General features: G+C 42.6%; 1 protein-coding gene across 3 annotated transcripts; it reads right to left on the reverse strand.

The window, feature by feature from the left end:
* Positions 1-315: 315 nt before the first annotated feature.
* Positions 316-15914, reverse strand: zfyve28 (zinc finger, FYVE domain containing 28). Of its 3 annotated transcripts, none has more exons than XM_085932513.1 (14): positions 15486-15914; positions 7955-8095; positions 6353-6490; positions 6050-6252; positions 5849-5938; positions 5679-5768; positions 5504-5605; positions 3915-5426; positions 3558-3653; positions 3190-3353; positions 2338-2451; positions 2125-2226; positions 1793-1896; positions 316-1719 (listed from the first exon to the last, which is right to left on the reverse strand). In XM_085932513.1, exons 1-14 carry the CDS (start codon positions 15519-15521, stop codon positions 1588-1590), a joined length of 3024 nt encoding a protein of 1007 aa, XP_085788639.1. In that variant the 5' UTR covers positions 15522-15914; the 3' UTR covers positions 316-1587. The 3 variants fall into 3 exon arrangements, with proteins under 3 accessions (XP_085788639.1, XP_085788638.1, XP_085788640.1); XM_085932512.1 differs by having other exon boundaries at positions 2125-2229; XM_085932514.1 differs by lacking the exon at positions 3558-3653 and having other exon boundaries at positions 2125-2229.
* Positions 15915-16554: the final 640 nt, after the last annotated feature.

A 16554-nucleotide genomic window follows, 5' to 3' on the forward strand; every position in this document is an offset into this window, starting at 1 on the left:
AAAGGCTTTAGCTCAAATATGCAATGTTCGTTTCCCATGCAATTAGAGGACTTAAGTGTGTGGCTATGAAATCCTGCTTCAGATCCAAGTGTGGTTCAAACTATAAAAACACTTAGTAGGGGATTACATAAACCTATCGTGGAATTCAATTCAACTGGTTACACACATGCATTTCGTAAGCAACGTTACCTATTTTAGAAATATGTGGGAGGAACCACAGCTCACTTGGACAACATGAATCTAGTTATATCTTCAAAATCTTATAAGAAAAAAAAAAGCAAAAATGACCAGGCAAAAGATTTAAACTGAAAAAAACATTTATTTCAGTTTACATTGCATTTAAAACTATTGTTTAAAAAAAAAAAAAAGAACACTACACCCATCAAGGAAATGTGGTGTAATATTACAAAATAAGACCAAGCTCTGAAATCATAGAATATTCCGCCTTTAAATTACTGCATGATTCCCTGTTTATATACATACAATTGATATATGCCGTTTTTTATTCTTTATAAAAGAAAAAGCAGAACCCTTCCGAAGTGAGGTTAAATTTTAAGGGCAATACGACGGCTCCAACAGTAGTGTGTTCCTGATTATGAAATGCCTGAGAAGCTGCTTTGAGTTACAGCAAAATGACACAATGCCCATTCTCATATACCCGATGTTCTATAACAGAAAGGAAGATTACTTTTCACTGCCAAAAGAAGCAGGAATATTTAGCAGAGAGCACTTGGTATGCAAAATGAGACCGGCGTAGGTCGAGTGTGACGTACCTCAAGCTAGCATCTACATGGAAATCATTTAGCTAATAAAATGGCTTGTTTGGTTACAGTAGTCAAAATATTGCACTAGAATGAGGGAAGAAAAAAAAAAAGCAACGAGTAACCTTGCAGTCTGCAAGGCTTCCCGATCGTGCTTAAAAATTGAAGAGAGGTCAACTCTCCACTAGAGGGCGTTCCAGACTAGATGGTGATAACTATGAGATCCCTTTTATCCATTAAATAAGCAGAGAAGCACCCAAAGTGCACAATGGGCACAGCCCATAAAGTTTCGCTCCGTGAACATTCACTGCCATCGAAAGCGTGTCAAAATTCCAATACAAAAGCTAGCTAGCTCTTAGCACTATTGTGTAAATGCGACTGGAAGCGTGAGGAGGATTTCTGACCGGTTTCCGTGTGAATAGCAACAGCCGACATTGTGGTATGGTTATGACCAGAATGATCCTTATTTACATACTTATCATGACTTACATTCTTTGACTAATCCGAGTCCCGTGGGAGCTCTGGCACAAATGTTGGAAGCTCGCTGTGGAATAGGAAGTTCATTCATTTGTACATGAGAAGCAATAAAACTCCTAAAATGGCCTGTTTTCATGTTGTGCTGCGCAATACCAGTTCAAAGTCTGCGGTTGCCTCATCACCTTCCCGCTTTTACACCTTTCACAGTCACATGTGTGAATAGCGCCTGCATTTGCTTCCCCAACAGCGGAAACAGGCGAGACCTTCCCTGGGGTTTCTTCCCAAGCACGTACGTGGACTGTGAAGGCATCGTCGCATAGTCGTTGCTTTCGCCGTGGTGGCCTGTGTTTCAAATGTTGGCCTTGTCGCTGTAGAAAGGCGTGACGTGAAACATATAGCAGTGCGTGCACACCCTCACGGGCTTCATCTGGCCGTATCGAGGCAACGGAGCCGAGTGGGAGGAGCAGCGAGAGCAGAAGATCTGACAGGAGCGAAGGCAACAAATATTAGAAGCTTTGTGGGATCGCCACATTGACGGGAGGAATGGATCGTACCTTTCCACAACTTCGACAGTGATGTTTCCTGCGGATGACGGTGAAAGGAGCCTTGCACGCGATACAGGAGCTGCATACTTCATCTGGAACCCAGTCAGGAGGATCTACGACAGACACCACAAAAAAAAAAAAAGTTCACTCCACTAAGTACAGAGAAGTCTGACCATTGAGGTTTCTTTTCTACGTTATTGAAACACCATTGACTTGGAATCATAGCTAAAAGTTGTTTGCTCATGCCACTTAGTGTGCGGTCAGATTTCCACAAAGAGGGCCTCGCTATGGCTTCATCCGAGGAGGACGGGTTGATATTTCAACTTGGAGTTTGCGCTGACCTTCAAACTGTCCCTCGCGAGCCTTGGCTGCCAATTCGGATGAGGAAATGGTCTCCTGACAAAGAGCGCAGTCCTCTAGCACTGCACTTCGTAGAACGGGGCCTGCTAGGCAACACAGAAAATAGATCAAGTTGGGTATGAATTGATTTTTTTCTTTTTTCTTTATCCCCAAAGTTGCATTTAAATAATGCATGTGCAACACACGATCCTTACCTTTCTTTTGCTCGTTGTCTCCCTGCTCAAAGTTTGTTGCCATAACCTCAAATAGCGTCTTGAGAATGCTGCGAAGGTCACTGGCGTAGTTTGTCTGCAGCTGATCAGCAACACCTACAGTCCCACAAAAAAGAAGAAATTGAAATCATGAGAAGAAGACGCAGGTAAAGTCAAAGTAGGGTACACGCCTCGGGCAACATTTCCGTTTCCTTGTAATCAAAGTCAGCAAAGGACCAATTCTCGGACGTCTCTGAAAGATGATCCTTGGTAATTATCCTGTGGTGTGGGGTTTGATGAGAAGTTTTTTTGTTTTTTTTCCTTTCACGATCTGCTCGGAAAATAGTCAGGATGGTAATTGTAAATGGTAAAACTGTTCAATATTTGATGGCCAATCGTTATGTGGTCAACACAGAGTTGGGCCGAGCCACAGACTCGATGACGAAGTGAAATGGAACAACAGGCAAATTAGGAAGATTGGCCGGACAAAAATAGAGGAGCAAATGGTTGTGTTGAGCGTTTGACGAATGCGGCGGCAAAGTTTAGTATGGTTTTTTTTTTCCTACAATATTTGTTGCATCAATTCAAGCATTTTCATTCCTAAAATGTTTAAAAAAAATTATTTACTGCAAAACTATTATCAATCTAATTTAAATTTACATTTAATAATTTTTATTTTACAGTAGTCAATTAACTATGAGCCTCTATTTCATATTCGTTTTGGGGGCAGTGTGGATGTCTGGCGGCACCACACTGCCTCATACAGGTTAGTTTTAGTAATACATCAAACATCAAGTTTGCGTGTGTGTGTGTACACATCTTAAGCGAATACACTCACTGTGCAAAAAGCCTTACCTGATATGCAAACAAAGAGCCGGTGAATGAGGTCGCTGCTACTGTGGAAGCGTGAGCGAATTTTATTTCGGGCAGCTATCTTGGCATCTTGTAGAGCGAGTCGGATATCCTCATGGTCCAGATCCTCGGACGTCCCTGAGCTGGGAGTGAGGCTGCTGACGGGACTGCGGGAAACAATGGGAGACAGAGCAGGAGAGGTTGTTTGTACCTTCAATTGTTTCTACATTATTCACAACTTCCATTCATATTTCATTGAGTGAAGATGTCTAGATTTAAGACACCAAACTGAAAGAAAACATCATCTGCTGCTTTGGCCCAATATAAAAAAAAAAATAAAAAAAAAATCCTATGATGCTGCTAATAGTTACCTGGGAGTGTAAACACTGCTGGATAGACTACATGTGGTGACGGACACACTCTCACAGTCACTACCTGACACAGAGCTGACGGGGGAGTTTTGGAGACTAAAAACAATACAGAAAAAAAAAAAAGAGGAAATATTGGAAACATAAAAAGACAAACAACAAGGTCAGTTGAATACCAAAAATGCTATTGAAGTTGATCAAACGTGCAGTCATATAAAAAAATAAAATAAATGGACAATTTAAATGAAAATGTCGATACTGTAGTTTGAAAATGAGTAGGAAGATGTCTAACGAACAAATGGTGGTGGTAAACAATAAAATGAAAGTCAATAAAAGTCATAAATGCGAAAAATAACTTACCTGGAGCCCTTTCTGCTCTCCTCTTTGCTGTCCCTCTTGGCTTCCTTAATTCCTTGCTTGTCCTTGTCCCTCAGCGGGCCTCCGTTGGGGTGTTGCCTCGTTTCAGTCGACTCCTGGGATTCGCACGTAGAAGGTTCGTCCACGATGTCGTTACCACAGTTCTGAGTGTGATGACCCGGTAGTGGATCGACGACCAAGTTCTTCTCGCATAATTCGGCTCTCCCTTCCTCTTCCAGGGGTTGGTTCAAGCAGCGAGCTGAAGTGTGAGACAGCTGGCAAAGTTCTCTTCTGCCGAAGCAATCCCGGCTTCGCGGGGGCAGCCGGCAAGCCGAGGACTGGATGACAGCGCCGGGGGTTGTGGTTTTACAGTGCTTATCTGTTCTTAGAGTAAAGCCTAAGCCGAGGCCTGCGGTCTCGGAGGTGATGGCGTCCTCGCAGCTCCCGCAGCAGACGCAAGAGTTAAGCAAGCAGTGAGTGGCCACCAGCGGACCGCAAGGTTCAATCTCGGAGGGAGAGGGCCGAGGGAGTAGCATCTTGTCCGCGGCCAGCTCCGTCAAGCTGGGGGAGCGAGGGTTGAAGATGACTGTGGCCGAGAGTTTCATGCCGCCCATACGATGGGCGATGACTTCTGCGGTTTCATTCACGGTGCCTTCTAAGCCCATCTCCCAGCCGTTGGTGTAAGGCAGCGCTTCGGAGCTTGGAGCAGATGTGCGCGATGCGGCGCACATTGCATTGAGACACTTAGTGCGCGGTTGGAGACACGGCTGCTCTGAAGGTCCTTCGGGTAGCCAACCGTTGCAAACGCCGTCCGACCGCACACCCGGACTACGTTGCAACGGATGAGCGGACTTTGGGGTTTTAGAAGGCGAGGCGATACATCTACGGACTTCTCTTGAGATGCTGGGAACGCCGTCTCCTGATGGGTCCAGATCTTCCATGAAGAAGACTCTGTCTTCTTCTTCTAAATAGATACCCGTTTTTCCTCGGCCCCTCTGTAACCTGAGAGGGGAGACCTCAGTGCTGGAAGGTCCACTGGCTCCTCCTACCTCGCCTTTATTGGGACGGCGAGCCGGGGACTGGCCCTGGCTCGGAGGTGACAGCAGAGTTGACATCTCGTCTCCGACTCGGTACACCATCATGTTGAGCTGCTCTAGTTCTTCCTCATCATATTGCATGGAACAAGCAAGTTCAGCTTCTTCTGCTTCCTCACACTGCACGTCTTCTGCCTGCTCCCCTTTCTCGGATTCCACCTCCTCCCAGCCTTTTTCCACTTCTGCCAACTCCTCCTCATGGCTGGGACAAACAAACAGAGACAAATGCTTTTGCTCCTCATCACCAGCCACATTGGAGGTGACATTAGCGGGGCTGGAGGAGGACTGGTTCTCCTGTGTAGGTGCTGGTGTCTTGCTTGAGGCCTCCTCCTGGCCTGTGGCTAACTCGCCATCCTGAGAGATACAGAGGTTCCTCTCCAGCATCAGTAACTCTTCCTCCGTCAGAGTCTGCAGCAGGTCTCTGAAAATGTGAGAAAACCGTTACACCATGATTTGCGTGGTAAAGAACCCAAATATATGATGGCACTCTAACTGTACCTGATTTTCTTTAACAAAGTACGAAAAGGGCGAAAGAGCTCAGACATGTCCTCTGCTTTTCGGTCAAGGTCGAGAGGTCCCTCTGAGTACACGACCAACCCACTAAAAATAGATTGGAGATTCTTTATGAGGAGTGAAAGGAGGAGGAAGACTGGTGAGGACGGGCAACGCTTACCATACAATGGCTAGTCTGGGAATTGTAAACATCAACGCAGGCTCATAGTCATCAATCATGTCTTGAGTGAGGTAGCCCAATCTGAGCGCCCTGGGAGAGAAAAAAATAAATAAAAATCAGTACTTTGTTCTTCTCAAAGTGTTGCATCAAACACTGCTTGGGTAATTCACCTTTCCACCGTTTCACAGAAGAGAACAATCACCTCCTGCTGGACGTAGTATTCTTTGGGAGACTTGACAGGCACCATGGCTGACACATAGCTGCAATGCAAGAAAAAAGGGAAACGATGACATTTGCAGTTGAGTTTGTTGTTGGCTAATGTGAATTATTATTTGCGAGATGCTCGCCAAGAAGGTCTGCATCTAATTTACCTGAGTTCAAACTCAGCAAAAAGGCTGTCGAAATGTCGCAGTGCATCCTTCATGCGGTCCGTGTAGAAATTGAGATCTCGCAAGGCTTGGTCTCGGGTGATGTTGCGGACCTCCTCCAGGCTGCGTGTGAGGTCCTTTGCCAAGGGTCTCATTGCGATACTTTCTATCTCCCTGTTCATGATGATGGAACCTGCAGCTAAACACTGCGCAAGAGCGGGGGATATCTTTCAAAATCATTTTACACTCTTGATAGACGGAGACTTGTTTTTCTCCAAACTGATGCTGAGGGGAATTATCGTATACCTCTGCTCCAAACCAGAGCTGCCCCGCCAAGTTGTCATGACGAATCTCCTCGGGGAACTTGACGCAAAAGTCTCTGTTGGCTCGGTCACAGGGAATACATTCTTCCATAATCTGATTGATGATGTTCAGCACATTGTCCTGCAGAGTCACGCCATCACAAAAAAAAAAAACCACAATGAAGCAAACATGAGTGGCTAATGACATTGCAGCTTTTGGTGATCATTGATTAGGAAGTAAATGAAGGCACTTTGGCGAGAGTATTACACCATTAGGGTCGTTGGCGTTCGATAAAAACACTCAAATGAGGCCCATAATTCAAGCTGCGAAAATAGCGTGTCACACATCGAGAGAGCTAATCAAGAGCTTATGTGCCGCTGGCATGTACAAGAACCATAACAATGACTTACAATGAGCTTTTCACTCAACTGTGGCGGCACTGTAATCTTGTCAGCACTGCGTCTTTCTCTGCATGCCCGCAGGAGGAAGATTAAAAGATGGAAATTGAGATGGAAAGCTTGACCGTTGAGGTTTTTTTTTTATTTTTACAGTTTTGAGCTTGATGTGTAAGCTTCTATTAGCAAGGGGTGACACTGCTGATAACCATCTCGAGGTACCATCTGTTTATCCACTTTTTGCCGATTCATTCCATCCAAAATATAAACACAGCAACATTGTAGAGCGCTCAGGCTGACATAACATAAGCAGCGTGCCAAAGGCCCCCCCCCCCGGAGAGGACCGCGAATAGTAGCCCGGTTCAAATGTAAATTGTTGGCCCGAGTGGGCTCATCGGCTATTATTGGAGCACCGGGCTGTTTGGTATCGCTGCCTAATTTGAATCCTCAAAAAGCTTTCAGGAAGAACATTTGAGGAAATAAAAAAATCAGTAACTTATAAGACCACGCAAAATGATATAAAGAGCGCTGCAGGAAAACAAAAATAAGCACACCGACGAAGGTAAAAGAACAGTCGGGGGTCAAGTGGTGACCTTATTAAGCACAGCTCGGTGTGCAGCGGCCCTGGGAGGGCTGCTGAAGCGCAACAGGTCACATGACGACCTCCCAATACCACCCGCAGTTCTCTCAGCATGGCGTCCAGCGCTCACACACAACCTTGGCCTCCGAGCACCCCGACTGCACAACAACTACTCCAACCATCACCTCGATCAGGATTAAACAATGCACAATAACGCAGACACAAAAATCCTGCCGGTCCCTGAAGAAACCACTTTTGAATATTGATTAACAAAACACATGACTGATAAAAACAAGTATGTTCCCGAACACACTTACAAAACTGTACTTATCGCACGTTATCAGCTCAAAGTGCTTCATGTGGAAACTTGACCTAGATAAGGTAACAATAAGATTACCACGCTAATTTTTAGACTAAGGCTGATAAATTTCATGTCTATATTTACAGATTGTCGAGAAAAAAAAAAAAAAAGGCTAGCAAGGTGGTTTGTGTAGTATGAATTAGGGCTGCTCGATTATGGAAAAAAAAAAAATATCAATCGACATTATTTTGGTAGTAAATGAAACAGGACTAGCCAACGTATCGTAGTGTGTCTTCTAACCAAAGTCATCCGCCATCTTCTCATCTCACCTGGCAGGAGCGGAACTGGTTGACGAGCAGCGTACATCTTTGGGGATCCTTCCTTCCATCGAGGCTGTCCAATTCAGCGGCCACCTGGTTCAGCTCATCATCCGCGTAGTAGAACTGGGCCAGAAGCTGCGGGTCCGTCCTCTGTAAAGAATCACACAGAGTTACTGATATAAGCTGTTTAGGATGGGAACCAGTTTGCGTAGACATTATGGCTTCCCACCATATTAAAATTATGAGCTCAGAGCTGCCTCCACCGCCGTTAATAGGTTTGCTACATAAATAACTCGTGTTAGATAAAGACACATTTGTTTATTTTTCAGCAGAACTGGGCTATATGCTAATTGGCAAATGATGCATTGGCTATTACCGGGTAATTCTATTCTTTGTCTGAACACAGGATGAACACAAGTGATGTATGGGAGTTATATATAGAGAGATATATTGGGCACAACAGTTGTTTTGTAGCTTGTGTGCAAATCCGAGACAATACATGTCAAAGTATTTTCAGGTTGTTTTTTAGGGTGATGGAAATGACATATTTTGTATTCATTGTCACTGCGTGAGATAAAGAAGCTGTTATCATGCTATTTTAGGCTTTTCACAGTCAACTATAGGCATATGTATATATTGAATATTACCTTTAGTACAATGGCAATCTAATTTCTTGTCAAATATGACTTATTTGGTAGCTATTTTTCTAATTCTCACTTCCTCACTTTGTGACATCACAATGTTAAGGTCGTTTTCTTGGATCAGGCAGGGCTTGTGCATAGAGAGGAAAAAAAAATGAGCAGGAATGCTTCAAGATAAGTGAATGGAGGAAAACACTACTTTGGGGTGTTTTGGTGAGGAATTAACATTTAAACATGGCTAAGAGTTCAAGAAATTAGATTTTGCATGATATGCCTGCTTTAATACAGTGAAAGTTGGTTGAGTGACACACATTGTACAAGATAAGCTAACAAAAAAAAAAGCACTTAGCTGTGCTTGTAATTCAAAAGAAATATAGTATCACACAGATCTGTTCAAATTCTGAGTACAAAAGACAATCTGCACATGCAGACACAGAATCAAGGGAGAGCTCAGATAGATGGAAAGGTTAATGGATGTGAAAATGGCGACCACATGCCGACACGCATCGTCTCACACACGCGGCGAGAAACCAAATGATAGTACAGCAGCTCAGGCGCTAAAAGGGCAGCACGACTGGAGTCGACTGGGAAGAGACGCTTGTCTTTCTTTGTCTGCGGTGCAGTCAAAGTGTTGTTGTTTTTTGATGGCATCAAATGGAATATTAGAATGACAGAATTGGAGAAATCTCTCACAGGTGCTTTCCCTCCTCAAGTTTGCAACGCTCTTCCTGTTGCGTGATCTGCTATTCTCGTTCCCTTGTGGACCTTCTCCCTGAATATGATACACAACGTTGTTGCCTCACTCACGTTCATTAATAATAAAAGAAGCAGCGAGGAGTGTATACAGAGATATAAGCTGCAGCAGGGATGCTTGTCGCATCAGTACTGCTAGAAGAAATACATATAAGACTTGGAGAAGAATTTTCAAAGTGGCATAATTGCGCTTGGGTCGTGATGCATACCTAATATTATATCACTAGTTACCAGTAGGCAGTAGCCTACACTTGATAACAATGCGAGGGTCTGTGACACGAATGTCATCGTGACCTCAGAGCAGAAGGAGCAAGTCAATAGGATCCTTTTTTTTTCTGAAGTTTCTATATAGGCCAGTGTGCAGCAAAAAAAAAAAAAAAAGAGGTGTTTGAAATAGATGTCATCCTAAAACCTCCTCCAGCTGCATTCCTCATACAAGAGGGAACATTCCTGGGGCAAGGCATCATGGGCAGAACGAAGAAAGCTGCAGACAGGGTTCGAGATGCACTGGCATTTGGACAATTTAGATACTTCATCGAGAAAATAAAGTGAATTAAAATGGATTGCGCAAAGGTTGGAGAGGGTAAACCATTTTTATGACTTGTAATATGGTGTTTCAATAATAACCATGATAAACTTTCTCCATAAAGAAACAGCCACATGCCAGAATAATTATTTTACTCTGTTTATTGTGTTACATTCCGTATGGAATTCTTTGTGGGTTACATTCGAGTGATGTCACTATAATAAAAGTCACTGACGCAGCTTGTGCTCTCTTGCCTACGCATTTTGGCTATTGCCAAAACACAAAGTCATTCTTGTTCAGTTTGGTGAAACAGTACGGATCATTTACGCTGGATTCACATTTTGAGTGACATAAATTCGTGATAATGTGGAAAAAGAAGCTTTTTCAATATTCTGGGTCACCTTTTTATGAAGATCTCTTTTTTTTTTTTTTTCCCCCCTCGCATAGGTTCTGAAAGGACTGCAGAACTTACATCATCACCGTCAATGACAGTTCTACCTTGCATTAAGTGAGGACGTGATTCAGTAGACTCTCATCTCATCCTTTGCGATGTGACATACGCCTGCGATACTCCCACTGTCGACCGCTCGGAAGATGATGCAATCGGCTGTGGTTCCGAAATAATTTCAAACCAATGCGATTCACGAGAATTGCGTACTTCCTGCTGTTTTCTGACACATAAATGACTAAAGGGCTGTTGTCTGTTCACGTTGAGCGGTTGCTACTGTGCGGCATCAGCATTTATTTTTTTTTTTTGTCATCTCTGCTCTCTCCAAGGTCTTCAAATCCTACACTTCATTTCCATTCAAAGCGTGCAGCCGATCAGAACTACCAGACACTTGAATATCATCGATGCGGCACCACCGGCGTGTGCACATTGAACCCACTTAAGGGTATAAAAAAAAAAAAGAGACCCTCCGTATTCTATTTGAATCCCCTTTTGCTGCAATCTGGCTGCCAACCAAGGATCCCATGCAAATGTTTTAAGGGGACGCTGATTCATCAACTCATGTATTATTTAGGATTTCGTGTTGAAAGCAAAAGTGAGCCAATGGGGCTTTAGACACAAACTAAATAGCCTCGTTTTTATTCGAATGTAACGTTTTTCAGTCACGTTGGTCGATTGCCTCACAGCTGTTGCATGATCCGCGTTTGTTTTTTCTAACTATAGCGTACTCGGGAATATCACTACCGTTCAAATCTATTCTTATCGCCACGATGAAGATTTGGATCGACATCAGACAACTAGACTTATCTCAGTCGATTAACTCAAGAGCAATCCAGCCATCTGGAATGATGGCTTAATCTGCGGCTCTTCGATGCAGAGTATCCTAATGTGACATTTGGACTAGGCAGTGACCTCTGTATGTGTCTGGCGTCTACCAGTTAAAGGCGTATCCCCATCTCGGGTCCCCCTGACTGTTCATGGGTGTCATGTGACACCCTGTTTGCCAGTATCCCAATGGAACCTCTTATGTAACAAATAATCTGGTTATACAATCCAGAATTGGCTGTTTTGCAGCTACAATGGAGAAGTTGCATTTATAGAAAGACAAGTCCCCAAAGTAGGAAAATATATGCCAAGCGAGAACCTGTGTGGTTTAGATATCAAATTGTGTTTTACAGATTATAAAGTTGTTCAAAGAGTTTCTGGTGCTTCAGGAAAAGTGATAAGAAATCTGATGAATTTATCAGTTGGAGCAGATGTTGACAGTTTTCATCTACTATATAAATTTCAGGCTGTTTTGGAGTTACAAACTCTCTATTTGAGACTAGGCTACGCTAGTTTAGTAGCATTCCGCATGTGATTACAATACAGCCGAATGCACCAATAACTTGCCATGATTTCTATTGTGTGAGAATGACCTACTGCCACTCTGCCATCTTGGAGGATGTGCATGGCTCATATTGAGCCCAAATCTGTCCACGTCCCTTTGGCTGTTATAAACAGTGACAGAGCGAAGACACTTAACAGGCTGCTGGAAATGACACAGAGCGACAGCCGTGACCTAAGAGCTTGCAGCGGCACACTTTTATTTATTTTTTTATTCGAACTGGCCAGAAAAAGCACAGCTTAGATGTTTTTGATCGTAGACAACAACTCACTGTGAACAATTAACACTATTCTCTTCTGCACCACAGAAATTAGAATTAGAAAAAAAAAGGTAACGTTTCTTGATGTTCATGACATTGAAGAGCAGAACAAAAAAAACAAAAAAAACATCTTTGATTAATACGCTCGACTAATTACCACCAATGACAGCAGCTTTTCTGTTGGTGAGAAACATCTCCCTTCAAATCTTACATTCTCCACGGCCAGTTCCCTTCAATCATTGTTTCCCCTACACCTAGCTCAGAACCCTGCAATGAATTAAAAGTCTTCCATCTCCTCTGACCAAGGGTCAGCGCCCTAAATTCAGGAAAGTGACACAAAATCAATGACTGCACGGCTAGCCGGTTGAGCAGAATGAGGCATCCGCAAAGCATCACAGAAAGCGGCCATAATATGAAGCCAGTGCTCAGCAGTTTGCTGTTCCCTCCTTCCACGACTGTGTGCCAATTTACAGACACTCCTCTGCGGAGAGATGCTAATTGCTAATTGCTTGGTGCTGCCCTTACTTTTTCCACTCGGAGCCAATTTTGGTCTGACTTTATTGACTCCCTGCTGATTTCATTTGCACATTCATTGCATGCATGCATCATAAAAGACATCCGGTGTAAAAAGTATGCAAAACATATGATTGCTGCAGCGACACCTGACTAGACGCACCCCAACAAGGAAAATCTTGCAGTATCAACTATCCACCAATAGATGGTGCTACTACGCGATGTCAAAAAGGAATTTGGGAAATGGGGTGAGTGGAATTAATAAACAATGACCTCCATCAAAATCAAAATCTAATTTGTCAGTTTATGTTTTTATGGTTAACTCACTGTGAAAAAAGTAAGAAACAAGTTCATCTCACATTAGCGCCACCTACAAGACTGGAGTTGAACATCAGGCCATCGTAATTGGGATTAAGAATTTGACTTGACTTAATAACAAGTTTTGATATATCATATAAAAAAAAATTAAAAATTCCACTTACATACACCCAAATGAAAAATTCCCATAGTGGAATTTTACCAGTACAATCATTGCATTGCATGGTGATCGCAATGATCCCAACACACACCGATACGAGATGAACTTCTATGGGACAACGGGAACCAAGCCAATAGATTTTAGCTTCGTCACACTCGTCATCATTCCCTGGGAAATAGGCAAGTCACTGACGAATTGATAGGTATACGGCAGCAGTACACTTTTCTGCTTCCAGGTTAAGGCAGGGACTTTCTGCTGCATGCTGATGCAACACTTCTCAATAATCCATCCATTATCCAAATATTCAATAATAAATGTCTTACTTATTGTCAATGATACACAGCGTTTGATCATAAAAGTCACAATAATTATAAGCGGGTGGGGACTGACTGTCAAGTAACACTTTGTCGCTAAGAGATAAAAAATAAAAAGCAGAACAGGTTTATCTTTTTATCTTCCAGAAGCTTTTCTTTACTGCGGTTGTCTCGTCATACTGGCCCGTATAATTACTGAGGCTTTTAGCGCTTTGTTTTTCACTCACATTGAAGGAAAACAGGTTGCTGGAAACCTGCAGATGATTATGCTAATTCTTACAGTGACTTGGCTGAAAAGACGTCATTGATCGATTGGCAAATTATGACATTAGAAGCGATCAATATCGGCTGATCCAATTCAGCCGATCAGGTCTGTTGCTTTGAAATTCAAACAAAGACTGTGGACAACTTCAGGGATTTATAAGGAACACATCACACAAAGAGCTGTAGACCACAAATTATCAACATTATGGCGCACTGAGAACCTTTTAGGAGCAGCTCTTATGGCAATTTACTGTGGAGAAATAATAAAATGAATTTTAATGTATGCTGTGAATTTGAGTAGAGAGTTCACAGCATAATTTAAGCTTGCTCTGGTTTTTTTTTATTACTCTTTTTTTAATATATCAGGTAAAACAAGTTGAACCAATTTGTTTAGTTTAATAGTTTGATGCAAATGTTCCCGGGTGCTCCAGAAGGGGGTGCATTACAAGAATGTACAGTTACAAGTATTGCACAAGATTTTCAATAGGACAGTTATGCACACAGTGGTCCCTATAAATAGAACACATACAGAATTACTGTCGAGCGGCAGACCACATAGATCATTCTTAATCGACCTCTAGCGAAGAAACACACTCTGCTTTAACTCTGGGAAAAAAACATAACGTATAGTGATGATGCAGCACATCAAAATTATTGATACTCACAACATACTTCTACAGTCAAAGGGTTGCATTAAGTACTTCACATTCCTTACACCTAAAAGCTGAAAAAAAACAAAAGGGGAAAAAAAAAGTCCTTCCACTTATCAAAAGTGCTGCAGTTGGAATTTTTAACAAGGTACCCGTGACCTGCTCTGCTTGCATGATCTGAAGAATTACAACAAATCCAAGAACTCCTGACTCCAAAAGAAATGACTGGACCTGACAGCAGCAGATTAAGTAGAGCTGAGGCTTCTCACAAGTACAAATGTGACCAAAGCTGAGCCCATCAACGCAAGAATGAAATCCACCAAATTACTCATTAAACCAATGAGGACGTCGTCATCAACTTTATGCTTAAGTGGTCGGTCATTCATTTACACTAAAAGCGCACAATATCTTGACTATTTGGACTAGTTTCCTCACGATCCATTTTCTATTGCGCTTGTCCTCATGGGTGAGCTGGAACCGACCTCAGTTGACTTTGGGAAAGAGTTGGGACAAACTCTGGACTAGACACTAGTCCATTCACATTAATCACTGGGCCGGCGCTGAAGTTTGCAGCTCAGAACAGCTGTGCTAAGCACTCTGCTGGATTTATGTCAACAATTTTAAATCAAAAACAATAAAACATTTATCAGTGTATGTATTTTATTAAGTGAATGGTAAATTAGAATTAAATTACTAAAAATATCGTGAATTTTATTTTTTGTATTATGTTATTTTCACCCCATCAATGAATGAATATAGTTTTTTCATCTTTTTATTTTTTCCTATCATATTTATCAATGAATGCATCTACATTTTTTTAAAAATCTTTTTATTCTAACATTCATTTGAACCCTTTCACCCCACTTACAAATACAATCTAAAGTAGCCCCTGAGCACAAGTTTGCACAACCCCGTCCGAAAAGGATTCAAAAGCAGCAGTGTCAACAATCGGTGTGCAGTAATAACCGTGACAATAAAAAAATAAAAAAAAGTGTGCGCGTGTATGTGCATTGTGGGAATTGGGCTTTTGCGCAAACATGTTTTTCCCAGCGTGGGTCTTGAACAAAAGGGGTCAACAAAAACAAAAAGGGGGGCGGGGTTGCGGGGGGGGGGATCAGCTTGGATGCATGTGTCAATGTGAAGAATCAAGAACCGGCCGGCCGGCTGGCTAACATTAGCAGATGTTGCGGGCCAGCAGAACCGAACCGAAGCAGCCCAATTGCCGCCGCCTACTGCCGCCCATGAAATCCAAACAAAATGGCTTAAACAATTTGCTGACATGACGTGTGAATTCCAGAGGGACTTACCTTGGGCTTGTAGAGCCACTTTCGAAAGCGGTTCATCGTTACCTCGCCACCTTCCTTTTGTCACCGAGCCCTCGTCCGTTTCTCCGGCAGTACCTGTATGCCTGACAGTTTCGCTCGGCTGCTAAGCTAGCTAGCGACGATGGCTTAAAATACGAGAAAATTAACCAGACAAAACAACGTGCAGTAAGTTGTTCTAATGCTACAAAATGGCTCGAAAGGAAGACAGTCACGGCGAGTTATTTCCGCATTTTCTCGTCCTACGGGGTTTGTCGCTTGTCATCCCCCCACCCCAGTCCTGCCACTTCCAAAGTCTCGGGCTTCCAGCAGCGAGTGCACTGGCCGATGTCTGCGCCGCTCGCTGCACGTCCGACGTTACTTGCTGACAGTCACGTTGACAACATTCACCTCCCACTTTCACAGGAAGTGATGCGTTCAGGTACTAATCTCAAAACATCGGAAATCAAATAAACCTAGATTATAACCTATTTTACATGCGTTCACTTATGAAATCATTTTTGATTTGAGAACCAGCTCAAATAGATATTTTGCCAACATTGAGTTTGGAATTTGTTTTTAAGTTTTTGGATGAGGTGTGGTGAAATTCATACCCTTTTTCTTCCAATTGGATTAAATGCATTTCTCTATGTGAAAAAAACTAGCCGAGAAAATGCTTTTGTGTACAGTGTAGGCTCAAGGAAAATCTGATTAGTTGAACCAGATTTAGGTAGACAGACGATATATTGTGGTCAAAACTCGTTTTGAATAATCAGCTTTGCTCTCCTAAAAGCCCAGTACAGTGAAGTCACTTTGCGTTCCTGAAAATAAAATTGGGGCTTATTTCCTGCACATAAATTCCTTTGTTTAAACAGGGCGATATGGCATGTTTTTAGTTCATTTTGGCATTGTAAATTCCAATGGCCATGGAAGGCAGCACAGGGCTTTACGTCATGTTTCATGACGTAATTATTGTTATGACCGTGGACAAAGGATGAAAATATTGACAGCTTTGCTAATCCAAAATCCAATCCGTTAAATTTGAGAAAGGATAATACTGTGAAAACACAAACAT

The sequence above is a fragment of the Syngnathus leptorhynchus genome, chromosome 15 (genome assembly GCF_054491065.1).
Source record: "Syngnathus leptorhynchus isolate UIUO chromosome 15, UIUO_Slep, whole genome shotgun sequence".
Lineage (NCBI taxonomy): Eukaryota > Metazoa > Chordata > Actinopteri > Syngnathiformes > Syngnathidae > Syngnathus > Syngnathus leptorhynchus.